This window comes from Neodiprion fabricii, chromosome 1 (assembly GCF_021155785.1).
Source record: "Neodiprion fabricii isolate iyNeoFabr1 chromosome 1, iyNeoFabr1.1, whole genome shotgun sequence".
Lineage (NCBI taxonomy): Eukaryota > Metazoa > Arthropoda > Insecta > Hymenoptera > Diprionidae > Neodiprion > Neodiprion fabricii.
In genome coordinates, this window is record NC_060239.1 from 20,771,797 (window position 1) to 20,789,415 (window position 17,619).

At 37.9% G+C, this 17,619-nt stretch overlaps 1 protein-coding gene across 3 annotated transcripts in view; it reads right to left on the bottom strand.

Moving 5' to 3' along the window:
- LOC124180612 (pheromone-binding protein-related protein 6-like) overlaps nt 1-17,312 on the bottom strand; it is a 50,171-nt gene extending 32,859 nt beyond the window's left edge. For 2 of the 3 annotated variants that reach the window (XM_046566359.1, XM_046566349.1), the window contains exons 1-2: nt 16,924-17,258; nt 16,165-16,252 (exon numbers count right to left, since the gene is read on the bottom strand). In XM_046566359.1, coding sequence (XP_046422315.1) covers nt 16,165-16,252; nt 16,924-16,992 — 157 coding nt within the window. In that variant the 5' untranslated portion in view covers nt 16,993-17,258. Of the gene's footprint in view, nt 1-16,164; nt 16,253-16,923 lie in introns of all 3 variants that reach the window. The other variant, XM_046566368.1, reaches the window with a different exon arrangement.
- Between the last annotated feature and the right edge of the window lie 307 nt (nt 17,313-17,619).

The window sequence follows — 17,619 nt, forward strand, 5'->3', positions numbered from 1 at the left end:
AACCTAACCTAACTATTCTAACTAACCTATTCTTGTGAGTGAGTTTATTTATCAAAAATATACTATAAATAAATATTATTTTTACTATAAAAATTTATAGTAATGGAATAAATAGTACCGTGATCGTGTTCATATAGCATTCATTTTATGAGTAAGAATTTCTTCTCTGCATGCACGATGTAAGGAGACTGTAGTGTGTAGATGTTTATGTTTACCCTTTTCAATCCTTTGCTTCCGATGAGAAGCCCGTAAGACGGCAATGCCGTCTAATAAATGAAATGCGGGTGTGCAAATCATTAATCTACGAGAGAATTTTGTTGAGAATACTTGAGAATATGTAAATTTGAACAACTGGTGAATTTGAAAAATTAACGACGGAGCCAGGAATCGAACCTGGAATCTAGCGATGCTTTACCGGAGACTTACTCCACTAGACCACCTAGCCGCCCTGACTCTGTTGTCTTTAATTTCTCTCATAACCAGTGAGTTCAAATTTCTCTCGCAGATTAATGATTTGCACACCCGCATCTCATTTATTAGACGGCATTGTCGTCTTACGGGCTTCTCATCGGAAGCAAAGGAGAAGGGTAAACATAAACATCTACACACTACAGTCTCCTCACATCGTGCATGCAGAGAAGAAATTCTTACTCATACAAATCGGGCACATGAAAACAAATTTGAACTCACTGGTTATGAGAGAAATTAAAGACAACAGAGTCAGGGCGGCTAGGTGGTCTAGTGGAGTAAGTCTCCGGTAAAGCATCGCTAGATTCCAGGTTCGATTCCTGGCTCCGTCGCTAATTTTTCAAATTCACCAGTTGTTCAAATTTACATATTCTCAGCATTCATTTTAATTTGAAAAATAGTAAGTGATTAGATTGAAATTCATTTATCGAGGAACGTGCGTTGCAGTTTGCATTTTTGTTAAAGTATTGTTATTTTTTGTTAGCCTGAAATGTCAACTAAAAGTGATACATGGTATCACTTTGTAAAAAAGGGATCAAGTAGCGTATGCAAGTATTGTCATATCGAAGTCAAAACATGCGGGAATACAACAAACTTACGCAACCATTTATTACGAAGGCATCCATGTATTAAGTCCGTAAGTTAACGGAAACTGGTGGTGGCAACTGATGGTTCTGGTGTTGGTGTTAACAAAAAAGAAACTGGAGTGTCTACTGTGTGTACCTGCACCTTTTCCTTACAATATAACATATGCCTTTGCCTTTTTTTTAATGCATGCTTGTTTGAAAATGTACAATAGTATACAAAAACGTAATTCTTTTCAGACAAATGACGATATTGCTACTACGTCGACATCTCAGCAAAAATTTGGCATAAATGATGTTTTGAGTTTGACCAGTTCAAAAGAGTACTATGATTCTGACTTAGAAAGTACAGCGTCATCATCAGGATCAGTGAAAAAATCAAAACTTAATCAACTAACTATGGATTCATGTGTTAATAATATTAAAGCATTCAATGGTAAGATTTTTTGTTATCTACCTAATAAATTACTTACTTTGTTTATTATGGTCATTGTACATTTATGGGCGGTGATAATGTATGTCTTCAATTTTTTTTTTTTCAGTAAACGGACAGAAGTATGGACAACTGAGTAATGCTATCATGTTAATGATTTGCAAGGATACATTGCCATTAAATACAGTTGAAAAAGAAGGTTTCACATACTTAATGAAAACAGCAGTGCCTTTATATAAACTTCCTTCACGGTAGACAATTATACAAATGATAGATGACAAATATAATGTTCTTTCTTTGCAATTCAAAGAAAAGCTTTTAGAAGTAGAGTCAATATGTTTAACTACGGACATCTGGACAGATACACATAATACTATAAGCTACATGGGTTTACCTGGACATTTTATATGTGGAAATGAACTAATCAGTATAAATTTTGGTGTCTCCTATTTAACTGACAATCAGCCCCATAATGCTGAGTATTTATATCAAGTATTAATAAAAATGACTACAAAATGGGGTATAACTTCAGAAAAAGTTGCAGCAGTTGTTACTGATAATGGTGCGAATATCGTCATGGCCGTAACAATTGCTTTTGGCAAACAAAAACACTTATGGTGTTTTACCCACACTTTGAATATAACAGCTCAAAAACCTTTTGAAGAAAAAGGTCGTATTGAAAGTGCCGAACAGTTACTAAATACTGTAAAAGATATAACTAGATACTGTAAACAAAATGTAAATGTAGCTGATGTTCTTCGTGAAGCGCAAAATGATATAACAGTACCACTCAAATTAATTCAGTCAGTTTGCACACGCTGGAATTCAATTTACTATCAGCTAGTTCAGTTTGTAAGGTTATCGGAACTACTTGCCCCCATATTACTCAATTATCCGAAAGATCCACCTATGTTAACAGCCAGTCAACTAGATGGTATCAACGATCTTATAAATATTTTAAAACCTATGGAAGCTGTGACAAAAGAAGTATCCGTAGAGAAATTTGTAAAGTCAAGCAAAATTATACCAATAGTTTCCTGTCTTTTGAAAACATACAGTACAATGAAAACAGAAACAGATGTCGGCGCTGTGATCAAAAATTTAATATCGGAATAATTAAAGAAGAGATTTGGTATAGTGGAACAAGTACATGTGTTAGCTATCACCACACTGCTGGATCCAAGATTCAAGAAAATTCATTTTTCTGATAGAATAGCATGCGTCAGAGCTATTGATAAAATTAATAGTATGATTTTTAAATTAATAGTACTAACACATCTAAGCTGAGCACGTGCGTGAGTAGCCAAGCCAAAAGCGAGGCTTGGAAAAAAATGAAACTAGCGCGAAGCCTGAGAAACTCGCATATGACGTCACGCGACGAATTTTTTTTTTATGTTTTCAGGTTTTTTGCAGCAAAATAATTTATAATTAAATAATTTTAAGCATGAATATTAATAATTAATAATTATTATTATGGTAATTAAAAAGCCTTAAGCGCAACTTAAATATAAGATTACTTGATAATGTCTAAACTAGTCCCGATGGACGAGTAGTTAAATTTTTCCTCGCTTTTGGCTTGGCTACTCACGCACGTGCTCAGCTTAGATGTGTTAGTACACATGCTGGCCGGTCGACGGGAGAATATTAACGCGTGAGGAGAAGCGATCTTCGGCCGCTCTCGACTATTTTCGAGTAGCGTCGGCACCGCCTGTTCACGGACACACTAGTTGTGATTGTGTGCGCTGTGGGTAGAGAGTCGGAGAGGTGGTAACTTCTACTCACGATCTGGCTGCACTGTCTTGTACATGTATTAGGTAGGTGTAAAAATAGGCGCGATTAATCGGATATCAATCTTTTAATGCGCGATTTGAGCAAGAATTGATTCTAGTATGCTCGATTCGAATCGAACAGAAGATCGATTTTTTTAGAGAGAATCGACATGCCTACGTAACAGCCGGTGAGACCGAGTCCCCGAATGGGTGATTTCGTCGGCCTTCTATACCAGCTGTGGCTCGAACTTGCTTGCGAGAAACTCGGGGAGCCGGTAGTTCGTGGTTCTCCGCGGGAGGCGCGTGTGGCTGCGGTGGTGGCGCGTGTGACGTAATTGGTGACGCTCGCGGCGTCGCGCTGCTGGAGAACAAGCTCCGGAGCGGACGTATAAGTTTGCGGGCCGTGCGCAAGCCAAAGCCGAAGTTGTAAGGGATTCACGAGTTTGTCGTGAACTCTTGGATTATTCAAGATGACTCCGTGTATCACAGTGAATACTATTTAATAGCTACTAACATGCTCATTATGGCTAGCTACTTTACCACATTTTTTCTCCAGCACAATTACCGATCTGGTACAATTGCATCATCAGTCTGATAAATTTATAAGTCACACAACAGAACACTTATGTACCACCCATTTTGAACGTCAGTTAAGGAGTGCCGTAGACGATTTCGACGTCGACGTATTTATCTTCAAGTATCGAAATCCACGTATCTCAAACGCAAAAACGACGCAACAGCTCAATTCCTTATGTGATTCTGAACAAAAACATTTCATTTTACACAGAAGTAAAGAAATGGTATGAATTCTGCGAATTCATCTTTATTTGTATCTTGCGATTTCTTAGAATCCACCAAATTTCTTTATTTATGCCTCAAATAAAAATTTATTGAAATTTTTTGATCAGAATTGGGTGTAGAATGCGGATGTTATGCTTCTTTTGCGTTTTCACATATGTGGCCTTCGATATTTGAAGATATATACGTTAATTTCGAAATTGACCAGCGACCCCATTGAGGCGGTAAAAGACTATTCGGCGTCAATGAATTCATGAACCTGATGAATTGTTACAATTTGAAGAATGCATATTGTGACCATCAACTTCCCCTTCCTCCCGAAGTTTTGGGCGGCAGCAGCGAGAAGTTCTCACGATATTAATACAGTTAGCTTATTAATCCTCAAAAGGCGCACTATTGCGTTGCCCGATTCAGGAGCACATGATGGGTATGTCATACCCGTATATCATCATTTATATCTGACGATTAAATGAATCGATTTAAACGGTTTTTTTCCACTCGAAACCTCAGATGTTGTAAAAAAAGGTAGTGTTTGCGGAATCATTACGAAAAAAAGTATTCTTCACATAACAGAAAGAATAAAAAAACAATTCATTAAAAATTGTCAAAATATGACTTCACCCCTGAATATCTCACACCCAGTGCGCCTCTTATGGGTTAATAATATTTTTCATTCCTATGGTATTATTTTTGTGTACCCATGTCTCGCCCAACCTAACCTATTCTCAAGCGGGCAGCGAGAAGCTTACGTAGCCGACGAGGTCAACAGAAGAGAGGTCAAAAACATTATCGACATATGGGCACTCTACTGCCACAAGATTGCCACACTTGAATATTGCTAATTTGTACCGTCTAATAGTGAATCGCTACCCAAGCAGCAACGTTTGGCGATTTTCACTTTCCTATCAAATGCTACAACGTCTAACAGGAGTACCTGTGGGTGTCATGAATTCTAGATCATCTTTCCCTGTTATCTAGAGTACCGCTACCGTTTAATGCCAAACTTCGTAGTTCCTTTAGTACTCAACTGACCCGGTACTATTCAAATCACCAGCTGGGTAACTGGGATAATGAAATAGGCCAAGGCCTTACGTAATTTATTCAGTAGTCTCCTGTGAAGTCTCCGGTAAAGCATCTCTAGATACCAGGTTCGATTCCTGGCTCCGCCGTTAATTTTTCAACTCACCTGAAAATTTTGAAGTTGTTCTCTTCAATTAGCAAATTTTTCTTGCAAAATGGTTGCAAAATGGTATTTCATATCAACAAAAATGAACGGCCCGCCGCGCCGTTCAAAAATAGCTACATTAATGTAATTTCACATTAATAGCCACATACAAACGTCACATGTGTGCACATGTCAACAAGTTTCACACACAAAGTCAAAATATGTGCTATCGCGACGAACTTCAAAATATCTAATTGTTTCAGTGAACGTCACTTCTGGCAAAATGAACCATCAAAAAACACACCTTCTGTCAGGCCCATCGTGTCGCTCTATTGGTTGACGACGGGCCCAACTTCCACTTTGGAGAACCATGAGCTTAGCTTCATCTATAATACCTGCAACAGCGGACACAGAGATATTATAAATAAAGTAGGCAAGTGAACCATACAGGCGTTCAGGCGACAAAGAGAGAGAGAGAGTAAATCTAATGCTACGCTATTTTGTTTTATGAAGCATGCGCATGTTACTGCTGCTCTACCTCTCCGCAGTAACAGTCATTAGATTTTTTCTCTCTTTCTGTGCGTCCGACCTTTCCACTTAGCCTAACCCCTATACAATGCCTACTCTATGATATCTCTATGACAGCGGATAACCAGTCCTGCGTCAACGACACTCAACCGGGCGGCGTACGAAAGCTTCCGTTGATTTCTTGCCAACTCTATCTGGCTTTTATGGGTCTTTCACTTCATTTGTATTTGTTTTATTTTTGATCTAATATCGTGAGCTTTTGTTTAAATATCCAATAACTACAATTTTTTTTTATAAGGTGAGCGTCATGCCCACTCACGCGCGCGCGCGCGCGCGTGTGTGTGTGTGTTACATTCCAGCTTTATGTTTCCGTGCTGTATCATATAATTACTATTTTTTTGAGTTATTATTCTCACTATTATTCGCTTCCATAAATTTTCATTGGAAAATCTGCTGCACTATTTTTGTATTATGTTCTTCGTTTATACAAATTTTTAGTCGATTCTGCTCGTTTTTGCCTCTTTCTCTAGCAACCTTCTGCGACGCTGACCACCTGGCACTTCTGTAATCGGCATTACCCACTTTGCGAGGCATCATATTCGAAATTTGAATTATCCATATTGAAATGAATATCTTTTAAATTTATCTTTCAAATGTCTCTCGTCTTTTGTTTTTGCTTTTCTCTGGACCCTCGCATCATGTATTCTGTACAATTATCTTTCTTTCTCAATTCTAATAGAAATTTATTGGAATTAAAAATAATTGCGAAGAAAGAAAAAACAATCAATCTAACATTGTTTTGTCAATTTTGTTACGGAATTAAGATTCTTGTATTCCTCCAAATTTTTATTATCAAAGGTTCCATAAATTTTGAGATAATATTTTTGTTTGTGTGTGCTTTTTTTTACTGTTGGCAAATTTTGTATAATGAAACGTTTCTGAGGCCATTTCTACGTGACGTAATGTCATCGAGATCTGTCTTATCAGCTTCACATAAATTTCGTTTTGTTTCATCTGATTTCGTTCGTTCCGTTTTCATTTATTTTTTGTGTATCTTTTACTTCGTCTTCTACGTTTCCTTCTACCAAATCTATCCTACTACCCAGAATATTCTTGTTACGTGCTTAGTCCGTTTGCTCACTCATAGCTCATTCTTCGTCCCTCTTACCTAGAAGCCTCTTCATTACAATAGACTAAACAATCTCTCCCACTTCCTGTGCACACCTGACTATCTTCTCTGAGTTCTAGAATCCTGATCATGAACTCTGTTTTCTGCACTCATTTACCTTTCGTTCTGCTCATTCCAAGACACTTCATCTTTACCTCCCGACCTATGCCCTACTCACCTACCCCTCTGAACTACACTCTTCGTTTCTACCGTTTTATCAACTGCTTCACAGTAAACATATAACTGATATTCTAAACATACTTAAAGTTATTAAACCCTCATTCTAACCTCCAGTTATCCTATAATGTAAAAGCGAAGCCGAACCAGATTCCTTACCACTCGGAAATAAATGATCTTCAGGCCATTACACTCTTGATTTCAATATCGAGTTTTAATTTTTTTTTATTGTATTTCGTTTTGTTAATTTTATCTCATTATTGTTGGCACCTTGTGCCTATCGTTGAAAGCTATTTGTCCGTGTATTTTTCTTTATTTCTTCCATTCCTATTTGTGTTGTATTAGCATCTTACTTATAACTTCGGGTGTTTGATGGCATTCCTTGTCCGGGCCATAAGTCCCCGTAAGAGCGGCCACTATCAGATATATCATTGATATCTGCATTATCCAGCTTTTTAGGCGAATGAATATTTAGATACTGCATACCGATATCTCTAGGGTTGTCAAAATATCTTTAATAAATGCGATACCGTTAGTATGTTTTTACTCTACGGATGCGTAAAGTAAGATTCTAGGGTCTGTTTTGCCGGTGTAAGATGCTGTTTAACACAACGGTATGTCTAAAATGAAAAAGGACTTAAATTCTTCAAATTGTTATTTGTCGCACTCAAAGTGGAGGTTAGGTTGATTCATTGTAGTTCATTGGAATTTTTGAAAAATTCTGTTCGTTTGTTTGTTCAGGTGTATACCTTTCTGTGGCGAAACAACCAATTTATATTATCATCACTTCTAATAAACATGAATATTTTTTAACTATAAAGTATTGTTGCTCATTTGGGAGGGGGGGGGGCTCCACCTCCAACCCCCCGGACCCCTTCCATGCCCATGTACGCAACCTTCTTCTTCCTGCCTTTTTTTGCAATTTTGGTAGAATGTTTTCCAAATTGACGGCTCGTAGAGCAACAAATATTGTTCGCGTCACGAGCGTAACATTTTATACTTTCGTGCGATCTCTACGAGCACTCTGAGTGTGAATCCATGTTTCACGCTTTAGATACGAACTACTATTCTAGGCTCATATATGAGATGGCTGTGGATTAGTGTTGTGTACAACACGAAATCATCCGTCTAGGAGATTTAGAGGCAATGAAAACAGCGAGGTGTCAACGACGCGCGAAATTTGACGAATACAATTACACCATTAGTTGATATTAGTTTTAGGGAAGACTTATAAATAGGAAAAAATAAATCGAGTTCCGAAATACATATTACTTTATTTTGCTACTGATGAACAAATTATTTAATTTGTTTTTATTAACCCTATATTTCATGCCCACGTTTTATTGAGAGCACGTCATATGAATACTCTGTGTTTATTTGCGAAAGTGAAAAACTAACCTCTTCTCCCTGGGTGACTTCAATTGAAATTGCAACTATTTTGTCTCGCTTTTCTTACGCTTTTTGTTTCACGAATTTTCCTTTCATCTTTCCATGAGAGTTTCGCACATTGTTGCTTATCATATTGTATATTTTTTCAATAATTCTGCCGAAGTCACTTGACTAAAATTTCCGCGGTGTAAACAATACAGAGGTCCGACAATCAAAGTGAGATGCAAGATGGCAACATTGCCACAGTTGTCACGTCACAGTAACGTAAAAACTCCTCAAATATAAGACAATTTATCAGATTTCATTTAATTGAGCGTTTTTACAGCAATATTATTCATATCAATCCTATGATTTCATATACATTTAGTTTCCGTAGGAATTATTCGGTTGTTCGCAATTTCACGTAGAGCCCTAGCTTGGCACACATCCAATACGATACTTAGGTGGAGAACCACTTTAAGTGAAGTTCGATCGTGATTATGCTGGTCTTCTTGTGCGAATAGACGAATAGGTACTAACACCAGTTTTTCAATCCGCGACAGATTTTCGAATACTTTAAAACCAAATGCGCCTCTGCCCCTCGGGGCAGGGCAGATCCTCAACAACGCCATTAAATTTGAAAGCAAATTGCATGACCAATAATCACAGAGAGGTGGGAATAAAACTGTGGATTGGATCCATTCGGACAAGACGACACCATAATCACGATCAAATTTCATTTAAGGTAAGTTTGTTTGATCGTACACTCACGCTGCACCGTCTTGTCTTCTAGATCAATAGGTAGTTGGTCAAAGTTGAATGCAATTTTTATGTGGTACGGGCTTAATATTGACACCGCAGCTTCTACAATTTCAACCATTTTTAAACACCTGTTTTTAAGAAACATTCAAGACATATTTTGTCTTTTAGCAAACACTTAATACGCTAAATTGATAATAGACATATCTACACTAGCATTTTCGATTATAATTGGGTTATTGAGAGAACTTAATAAAAAAAATATATATACATAATTGGGTTATAAATACGAGCAAACATGCTCGATTTTGACTTCCAGCCTGCAGCTTTACGGATCGCCTCAATATCCACACCTCTACGATATGCTGCTGAAGTAGCAGCGTGTCTTGTACTATGGGATCCAAAAGTTGTAACATCGATGCCACTTTCGGTCGTTACACTTTTCAACTATCTACCAATTATTTGTGTTGACGCAACTTGATGCTGTTTTTTTGAACGTTAACAATAAAATGTCCTCGTTCTGAGGCCGTACTACTTTCAGGTGTTTAATATAATAGTCAAAATCCGTTGCGACACACAATCTCGGTTGTTTATGAAAAAACGTAGTTTTAACAACGGTTGATGTCTTCCCGGTCCGGAAGTTTTTTTACAATCTACTATCTTGATACTAATATCCGTTTCAGTCTTCTTAATATTACTTATTCCTATCTTAGACACAGCTTGAAGTTTGGGGATCGTAACTAGCGCTAATAACATGACTACTTTTAAGTAACTCGAACGACACAATTCATGAGGCTAAAGTGTTTTCAGATAACCGAATACTGGCTCAGGGTCCCAGATCTCTTCATATTCCGATGATTGGGGACGTAAGTGAGCCACACCCCGAAACAAAACCTCTTCATAAAAGGATGTTGTCCGATATTTTGTGTAACTATTAATGCCAGAGCTGGTCGGTACGAGTTTAATGTCCCGTACGTGTTTACGTATCGTAAGCAACTAGTTAAAAACTCGAAAACACTTGCGACGGGAGCTTCAAACGGACCGATTTTTTTTGCTCAACAAAACCTCCACCATAAATTTAACGGTTTTCGATACTGTTTGATCGTTCCCTTCAACAACGATGTCATCATTACTGATGTAGATTCTCGAGGAAAGCCCTTCAACTCAAACGCTTGCTCGATAATTTTCCGGCAACCAGAGAAAGTGACTCACGCAGTGGACAGTGTCGCCTATAATTATTAATTAAGAAATAATTTTCAGGTGAGAATTGAATTGGCTCAGTTACGAGTAATTTTCGAAATAAGGGATACCGTGACTGTGCAGACGAGAAAGGTACGATTAAAACGCCTTTTACCTGTTAAGAAATTATTTTTCGAATCGTTCTCAAGATCATGGCAAAAGGTGCAAAGCGTAGAAATAGAAACTCGTCCACGAAACGGTAAACGCGTCTATCGCCCAAGTCTGCGGGTTTTTGTGCTAAGAGACTAATTTGCTATACATCGCATTTACATTTATTGCAACCAAATCAATGTCGAAAATCCCAAAGGATAACTTCTTCCTTATATGCTCATTTGACTAACTCCCACTCGATTTCACTCTGTCTGACTCTTGATTCTTCGTCAGCTTCATTATTATCGCGAGAACTAATGTATGATGCAAAAATCCGCAGCTTGTGGACTTCGCACCACTGCAAAATTGCTTTTGCTAGTCTTGATAACTTCAGGAACTGAATACTATCCATACGGTTAACACACGATACTGCAGTAGTATTGTCAATGTGTAGTAATATTTCACACGAGTGTTTATCTTCACCAAAACATTTTAGCCCATGAAATACCGTTTTCAATTCTAGAAGGTTGATATGCTCATCGCGTTCGTAGCTACTCCAGAACCCCACGTGACCGGCTTCCGTCACAGGCTATTACCCAGCCAGTTGAAGATGCGTCGCTAAAGATTTCCATTTCAAAGCGATCTACTCGTATTGGGTTAACACGTGTCGTTACGTTGTATGTACACCAGTCCAAATCCGAGAAAACTTTTACAGAAATTGTCATTTTCATATCATAATTAGCATTTGTATTTTCGAGAGCTGAAAATTTTTCTTTTTCGAAATTTTTTGTGCACACAGTCCCATATCTCGTCGCTGGGTATACGGCTACCCATACGCCGATAAATTCAGTGAGAGTGTTCTGATTTGACAACAATGAATATTTATGAATTTTCTGGCGAGATTGTAAGTCTGCCTCCTTTTTTCTATTGTTAACGCGAGACAAAAATTCTTTTGAGTCGAAAAGGAATCCGAGAAATTTTATTTCTTCAGAAGGCTTGAGCTTGCATTTGTCTAAATTTAATATCAATATTACAGACCCTAGCAACTTTCTAGTTTCTCGAACATTTTTTCGACACTCTTGTGCTATATATCCAAACAAAACAATATCGTCCATATAAAATACTGATCGGAAATTTTTTGCTCTCAAAAACTGAGCTATCGGCTTCGTTAACTTAGTAAATACAAACGGTGCTGTATACAGACCAGACAACATAATTTGTCCAGGGACGGGTCTCCCATGGAAACCTCACGTGTCTGAGGACTCCTCGATGATTCTCTAGATGATGAACTCATTATGCATTTAGCAAATGCTGAAAAGCCCTAAAAGGATATTTTTCACCGCAATTTATTTATTTCGTAAAACGCGACTGTTACGGATCGCATAGCAAAGCGTAATGGCTTTGTTGGAGATCGACCCTGCCCTTGGGGTGGAGGCGCACTCGTTTTCAAAATATTTGAAAATCTATGATGGATTGAGCAACTGGCGTTACTACCTATTGATCTATTCGGACAAGACGACGCAGCATAATTAAAAGATAAAAAAGTCAGCTTATTGTAAATGGAAATAGTAACACTTCCGAGGTACAAGGTACAAGGTGAGCAAGATGTGCTGTAACGTGACATTTCGGATGCGTGTTTCAAACGGCTCCCTGAACCCTAGATGGAACTCGAAATTAGGGATCCCGCGGATCAGACCGCTAATCATTTCGGAAAAGAGCGCCAGGACAAAGGTCACGCATCCTAGGCTCTGAGAGGGGACCATTTTCGGTCAGCGAATACGACTTTTTCAAGATTTTTGTTTATTTTTTTTTGTTTCGAGTAAATGCGACATCGTACACAGGAGATCGGCGGCAAATTCGAAAAGGATTATCGGATCTCAGTCGCGACGGATCGCGACGAAAGGAGGGCCTCTCACGAGGCTACGGAGAGAGCGTCAACGTAGAGCTCTGCCGCGAGGGAACCCAAGGCGGACGAGATTCCCGTTGGTGGCCGGCGAGCCGTAGCCTCCCCTCACCTCGCTGACGTCACGCAACCTCGCGAAGTCGTCACCACGCCACTGTCAAACTACGGGATATCGGAGACTGGACAGCCAATCAGCACCTCTCCACAGCGGGATCCAACTATAGCGATAAGTTAGGCTATAAGAATTTCGGAAAGAAAACACTAATGAGAGCAGGAGAGTTTTTCACGACGGATAGCGCCTGTGTTCGAGGCATGTTCGAATTGCGGCTCCGAGTATAGCGGAGCTCGATATTTGAGTCCTGGCGACAGTTCGCGGTAGTCAAAATTTGCCAAGAAAGAAAAAGTTAATTAATTGTGTGTGTCATGGCCGAGACCGGGGTAGGCGACTTCTTGGTGTGGCTGCGAAGCGGTAAGCGCTATTAATTCCTTGCGAACGCATTTCGAGTGCAATTTAGATCGGCGCACCGGTCAACGGTTGGCCAGTTTCTCGTTGAGTTAGAGTAGCACTCGAAATTTGTTTGCCGATCTCCTTGTTGATGGCCGTAGCCTGAGTTCTAGCGATAACGCGGAGAGTCGCTTTTGTTACAAATTGAGTGCAGCCAAACTCCGCTGCATGGGTTCAAGTTGAGTCAGCTTAGGTAAAAGTGTCACCTCTCGTGTAGGTCGCGTATCATCGTGCGTGGACGCTCGGATTAGCGGGGCGGTTTGTGAACTTTTCGGGAATTGCGAGTACGAATTGAGTTCGGATGCGTTTCAATAAGAGCCATACGATTACCGTGGGTACTGGCGTAATTAAAAAGAACAGCTAGAGATGCGATTAGCGTGTCGAATCAGGATTGGCTGTGATTATTGCTCTTGTGGATGAGCATAGAAGCCTGGTAATTAACGCTTTATTTTGTAGAGGACGATAGCGGATAGCGCATCGAGTATGATTTTGGACCTACTTTTTTTGATCTAGTGGTTTATTGTTAAGCGGCGATTAGCGCTGTAAATAGTAGAGGACGGTCGCGGTTAGCGCGTCGGGTCAAATTCTGTTTTCGGTTTTTGAGTTATTGTTTATTGTTAAGGCAGCGGCTAGCGCACGTAGGCATTAGACGCCGTCTAGACTTAGTCATTTTTTTTCTCTTTCTGTTTTATTATTTTTTTTTTTTGTTAAATCTAAGTATTTGATTTTGAACTGCGAACAGCGAATTGTGAATTATTATTACTATTGTTTTGCATTTTGAATCGCGAAGAGTGACGGGTGAAATATTATTTTTTTATTTTTCTTTTGTATTATCGTTGGCTGGAAATATATTATTTTGATTCTATCACAGCTTGGTAAAATAACGTGTTGGTGTTGCACATCTCGCGTTCTCTCTCACTACCCAAAAATTACCCCTCCCTTCTCCGCGGTACTGAGCTACCGAGAATATTTTCGCATAGCGCGTTGACGATTTCGAGGTGTGTTTATCACGCCAGGCGCCCAACAAAATTTTGCTGTATTGTTTTATAGATCCAGGTAACATCGTGGACGCCAAATTATTGTGCACGCGGTAAGTTCTTGGTCATCGTCTCTGAGTGGCCGAGGTGCGGGAAAAGTACACGTCACAGTGCATATTCAGAGGTTGTGTTTACATCTCAGATAAATTTTATGGTATACTAATTAGGTATATATGTATATGTTATTCTGCCAATGTTTATTTTCAGACCTTACAATTTTGCGCTACGTCCTAGAAAATATCACTTTTTAAACTAAAGGTTATTTAAAGAAAAAATGATATACTCAAAACGGTTCAATGTAAAAACACTAAAAAAAAAAAAATCAGAGACTTCTTGTGGGCTAATAGAATTTTGAAACATATTAAGAACTGAATTTGAACAGATACGGCCGAAGGTCGGTCGATTTCAGCTGGAATACCTCATATGTAGGCCGCTCAACTAACAAATATACTACATCACTCTCAAATACTTGAATGAAAATGCTTAAGCTATAGTTTTTGAATTTTTTTTTCACTCCCAAAACTTAGTAATTAAGAATAAATTGTGATAAACTATCCATGATTGACAATGAATTATTAAAGCCCTATGTGTATAAGATTGGTGGCGCTTTGTTAACATGCAATTGTAATTTTAAAAAAAAGTGCCGATTGATTGATAATTTAAAAAATTGTTAGTTTTAAAACCAAAGCTCTAGGTAAATTTGTCTTGGTCTGGAAAATTCTGTTTTCTAATTCAGAATCTTTTGTCAAAATGGGATCCGAATCAGTTACGGTATTCCTGAGAAAGTTTTGATTGAGAACAGTTAGAAAGGTTGATTGGGCGAGAAAATTGCTTTTTATCTCATTCCTCCGCAAACTACCAACGAATATAGATATTTTCATAGTAATAAGTTCATGACATTTGAATTTCACATCCATTAGTGACGAATATTTGAAAAATTAAAGATTTAGGTAAATGATACTGTTTATAAAACCACATTTTTGCAGTTTTTCGAATAAAGAGTTAAAATTCACGGAGAACCTTTCTTTGCTAATACTGTGACATAATAAATTGAAAAATAAATGATGGCATAAGTTCCTTCAACTGGTTGAAATTAGCCGGAATGCCCCATAAGTGTAATACTTGGCGCGCGACGCTACTATGTCGCTTGAATACCCTATACAGGAACTAAAGAGTTGGCCGTTTACGTTTGACATAGTGAATTGGCATGAGTAGGGCGTACTTCGCTTGCTTAGTAGTAGATAATGTGCTTTAGCTGTAATTATTATTAATACCTGTGCCGTGAATAATTGTCAAATCGGACCCTAGGTGCAAAAACGAAGGCAAGTATAGCATGCGGCTTAGAATGACCTGCATCACCAGACAATATGCAGATGAAATTCGTCATGTTATTGTATGCGATCCATTTTACCAAAACTAATTACTCTGAAATTTCACTATTTCCTGAAGTTCAGTAAGCCATAATACAGCATTTACACACTTACATGTTACAGGATAATATTTTTTTTCCCAATCTTAGCTTCATCAAATATTCAAATAAAACACCTGAAGATGAGAAAAGTATTACAAATATTTAATGAAGAGGGGAAAAAATGAAAAAATGATTATAAACTAGCAAAACTACCACATTCATTCGCTGTAGAGTAACAAGTACGCTTTTTATGCATAACTACGTAAAGTGTGATTTCAATAAATATTTCGAAAAAATTGATGTCAGTATTTATGTTGCCAGTATATGATGTGATTTAAGTTAATGTATTGCTCTGGTCGGTTTTGACGTTGCCGTATATACTTATCACTATAGATCTAATAAATCGCAATATTATATTCCTAGAAAAAATGCCATTTTTTTATTTTGGCGTCAAATGAAAATGTGTTGGAACGTTTTTATTCAGAATGTCAAACCATTTTCACGTTTGCGATACGTGGACAATAGACATTTGGAGATATATACGTTAACGTCAAAATCGACTACGGCACCTTTTTAACATTAGTAAAATTTGATCAAAACTATCCAACTAAAATATTATATCACTCATCTGCATATTCTTTTTAGGAAATAACATAATACGCAAGTATATTGTGATATTAAATGATCACACTGTAACATTCTATATAGGTTCTTACTCGATCTATAACAAATTGAGTATACAAGTATTGATAAATTACGTACTGGTAGTCACTCCTGTCTGTGTTTGACAAGCGTTCACGACACTAGACGCCTTCGCTATCATGTCATCAGAGACAAAGCTCGGCCGCGTCTGCAAAGTATTGATTAATAATGTTTATTAACCTCCGTTAGCCTCTGTATGCGTGCCTCCCTCGACACAGACGCAGATTTACTTTTGCATTTAGCTTGCATGACAATTACGGGATCAAAAGAATTGCAAAAGTAGCGATAGAACACAATGTAATACGGTATAAAACATTTTTACTATTCAACCTATCTAGATACAAATTAGACTTAATCCTCTGGGTTTTTATTTAATGTTTTTACTACAAATAATCAATATTTTATACGCATGATTGTTTAATACAAATAATTTATCCAATTGAATATACAGTTGGATAAATTGTACCGTGAATTCAAACATAAATGAATTTAAAGAGAAGTAATACAAAAAAAATATTAAGAATTCCATATTCTTGAAATTCGCTTGGTTTGTATATGATGTGATTTTTTTTTGTGAAATTGTTCGCAAAAAGTAAATTCTAAGAAGCAACTATTCTAACTACAATAAAAATGTTCGAAACTCATAGTAAATGATGACAGAGGATTCAAAACTGCGCAAGGTATTCAGTGCCTTTACACACCGGATAAAATCATCCCTCATCTTTGGATTATATAAGGTCCATTTACCCCTTCGTACAATGGATACTATTGTCTTTAACATGTCAAATAAAAGGATCATATAAGACTTTAAGAGCTTACCCCCGCATCAACTGCAATCGTTGCCGAAAGCAAAATCACCGTCACCATTTCCATCGTTAAATGCTTCATCTTGTAATTTGTACGACGTCAGCAAAATTGAATTTATATGTAAAGAATTCAAACAGTTTTAAAAACTCGAGGGTCACCGTAGAATGACAGATTATAGATGTCACAATCGTCCTCGTCTTCAACTACTAGTAACGAGTAGTTACTAAGAAAATATTTCTATCTCAACTTGTTATGATACACAATTTGTGTCGTACGTATGTAGCTCACTAACTTTGGGCGGTCGATTGGTCCGTACTCTCAGTCGCGCAGGGTGCGACTAACGTCGATCCAGTTGAACGCATGGACTCAGCCAACACCTAACCCCCTGACCTAGCCTCCCGGGCAAAGCCGAGACATCGCGAGCAGATGCAGGAATGACAGAACAAGAGTAGGTAAGAAATAAATTTTGTCACAGTATACAGCTTAGAATCTTTTTCCTTCTGGTGTTGTTGGCTTCCCTAAAAATCTGAATGAAAATGTCTAGCGAATCTAACAATGACTTCGGATGGAGAATAATCAGCGCTAACTGATTCGATCATATATCAATGATATTTAATCATTGTAAAATAAATTTTTGGAGTAATCGTTTGAATAAGATCTGAAGTCGAATGCCCAAATTCCTCGGACAAAATATGTTTTATAGAAAAA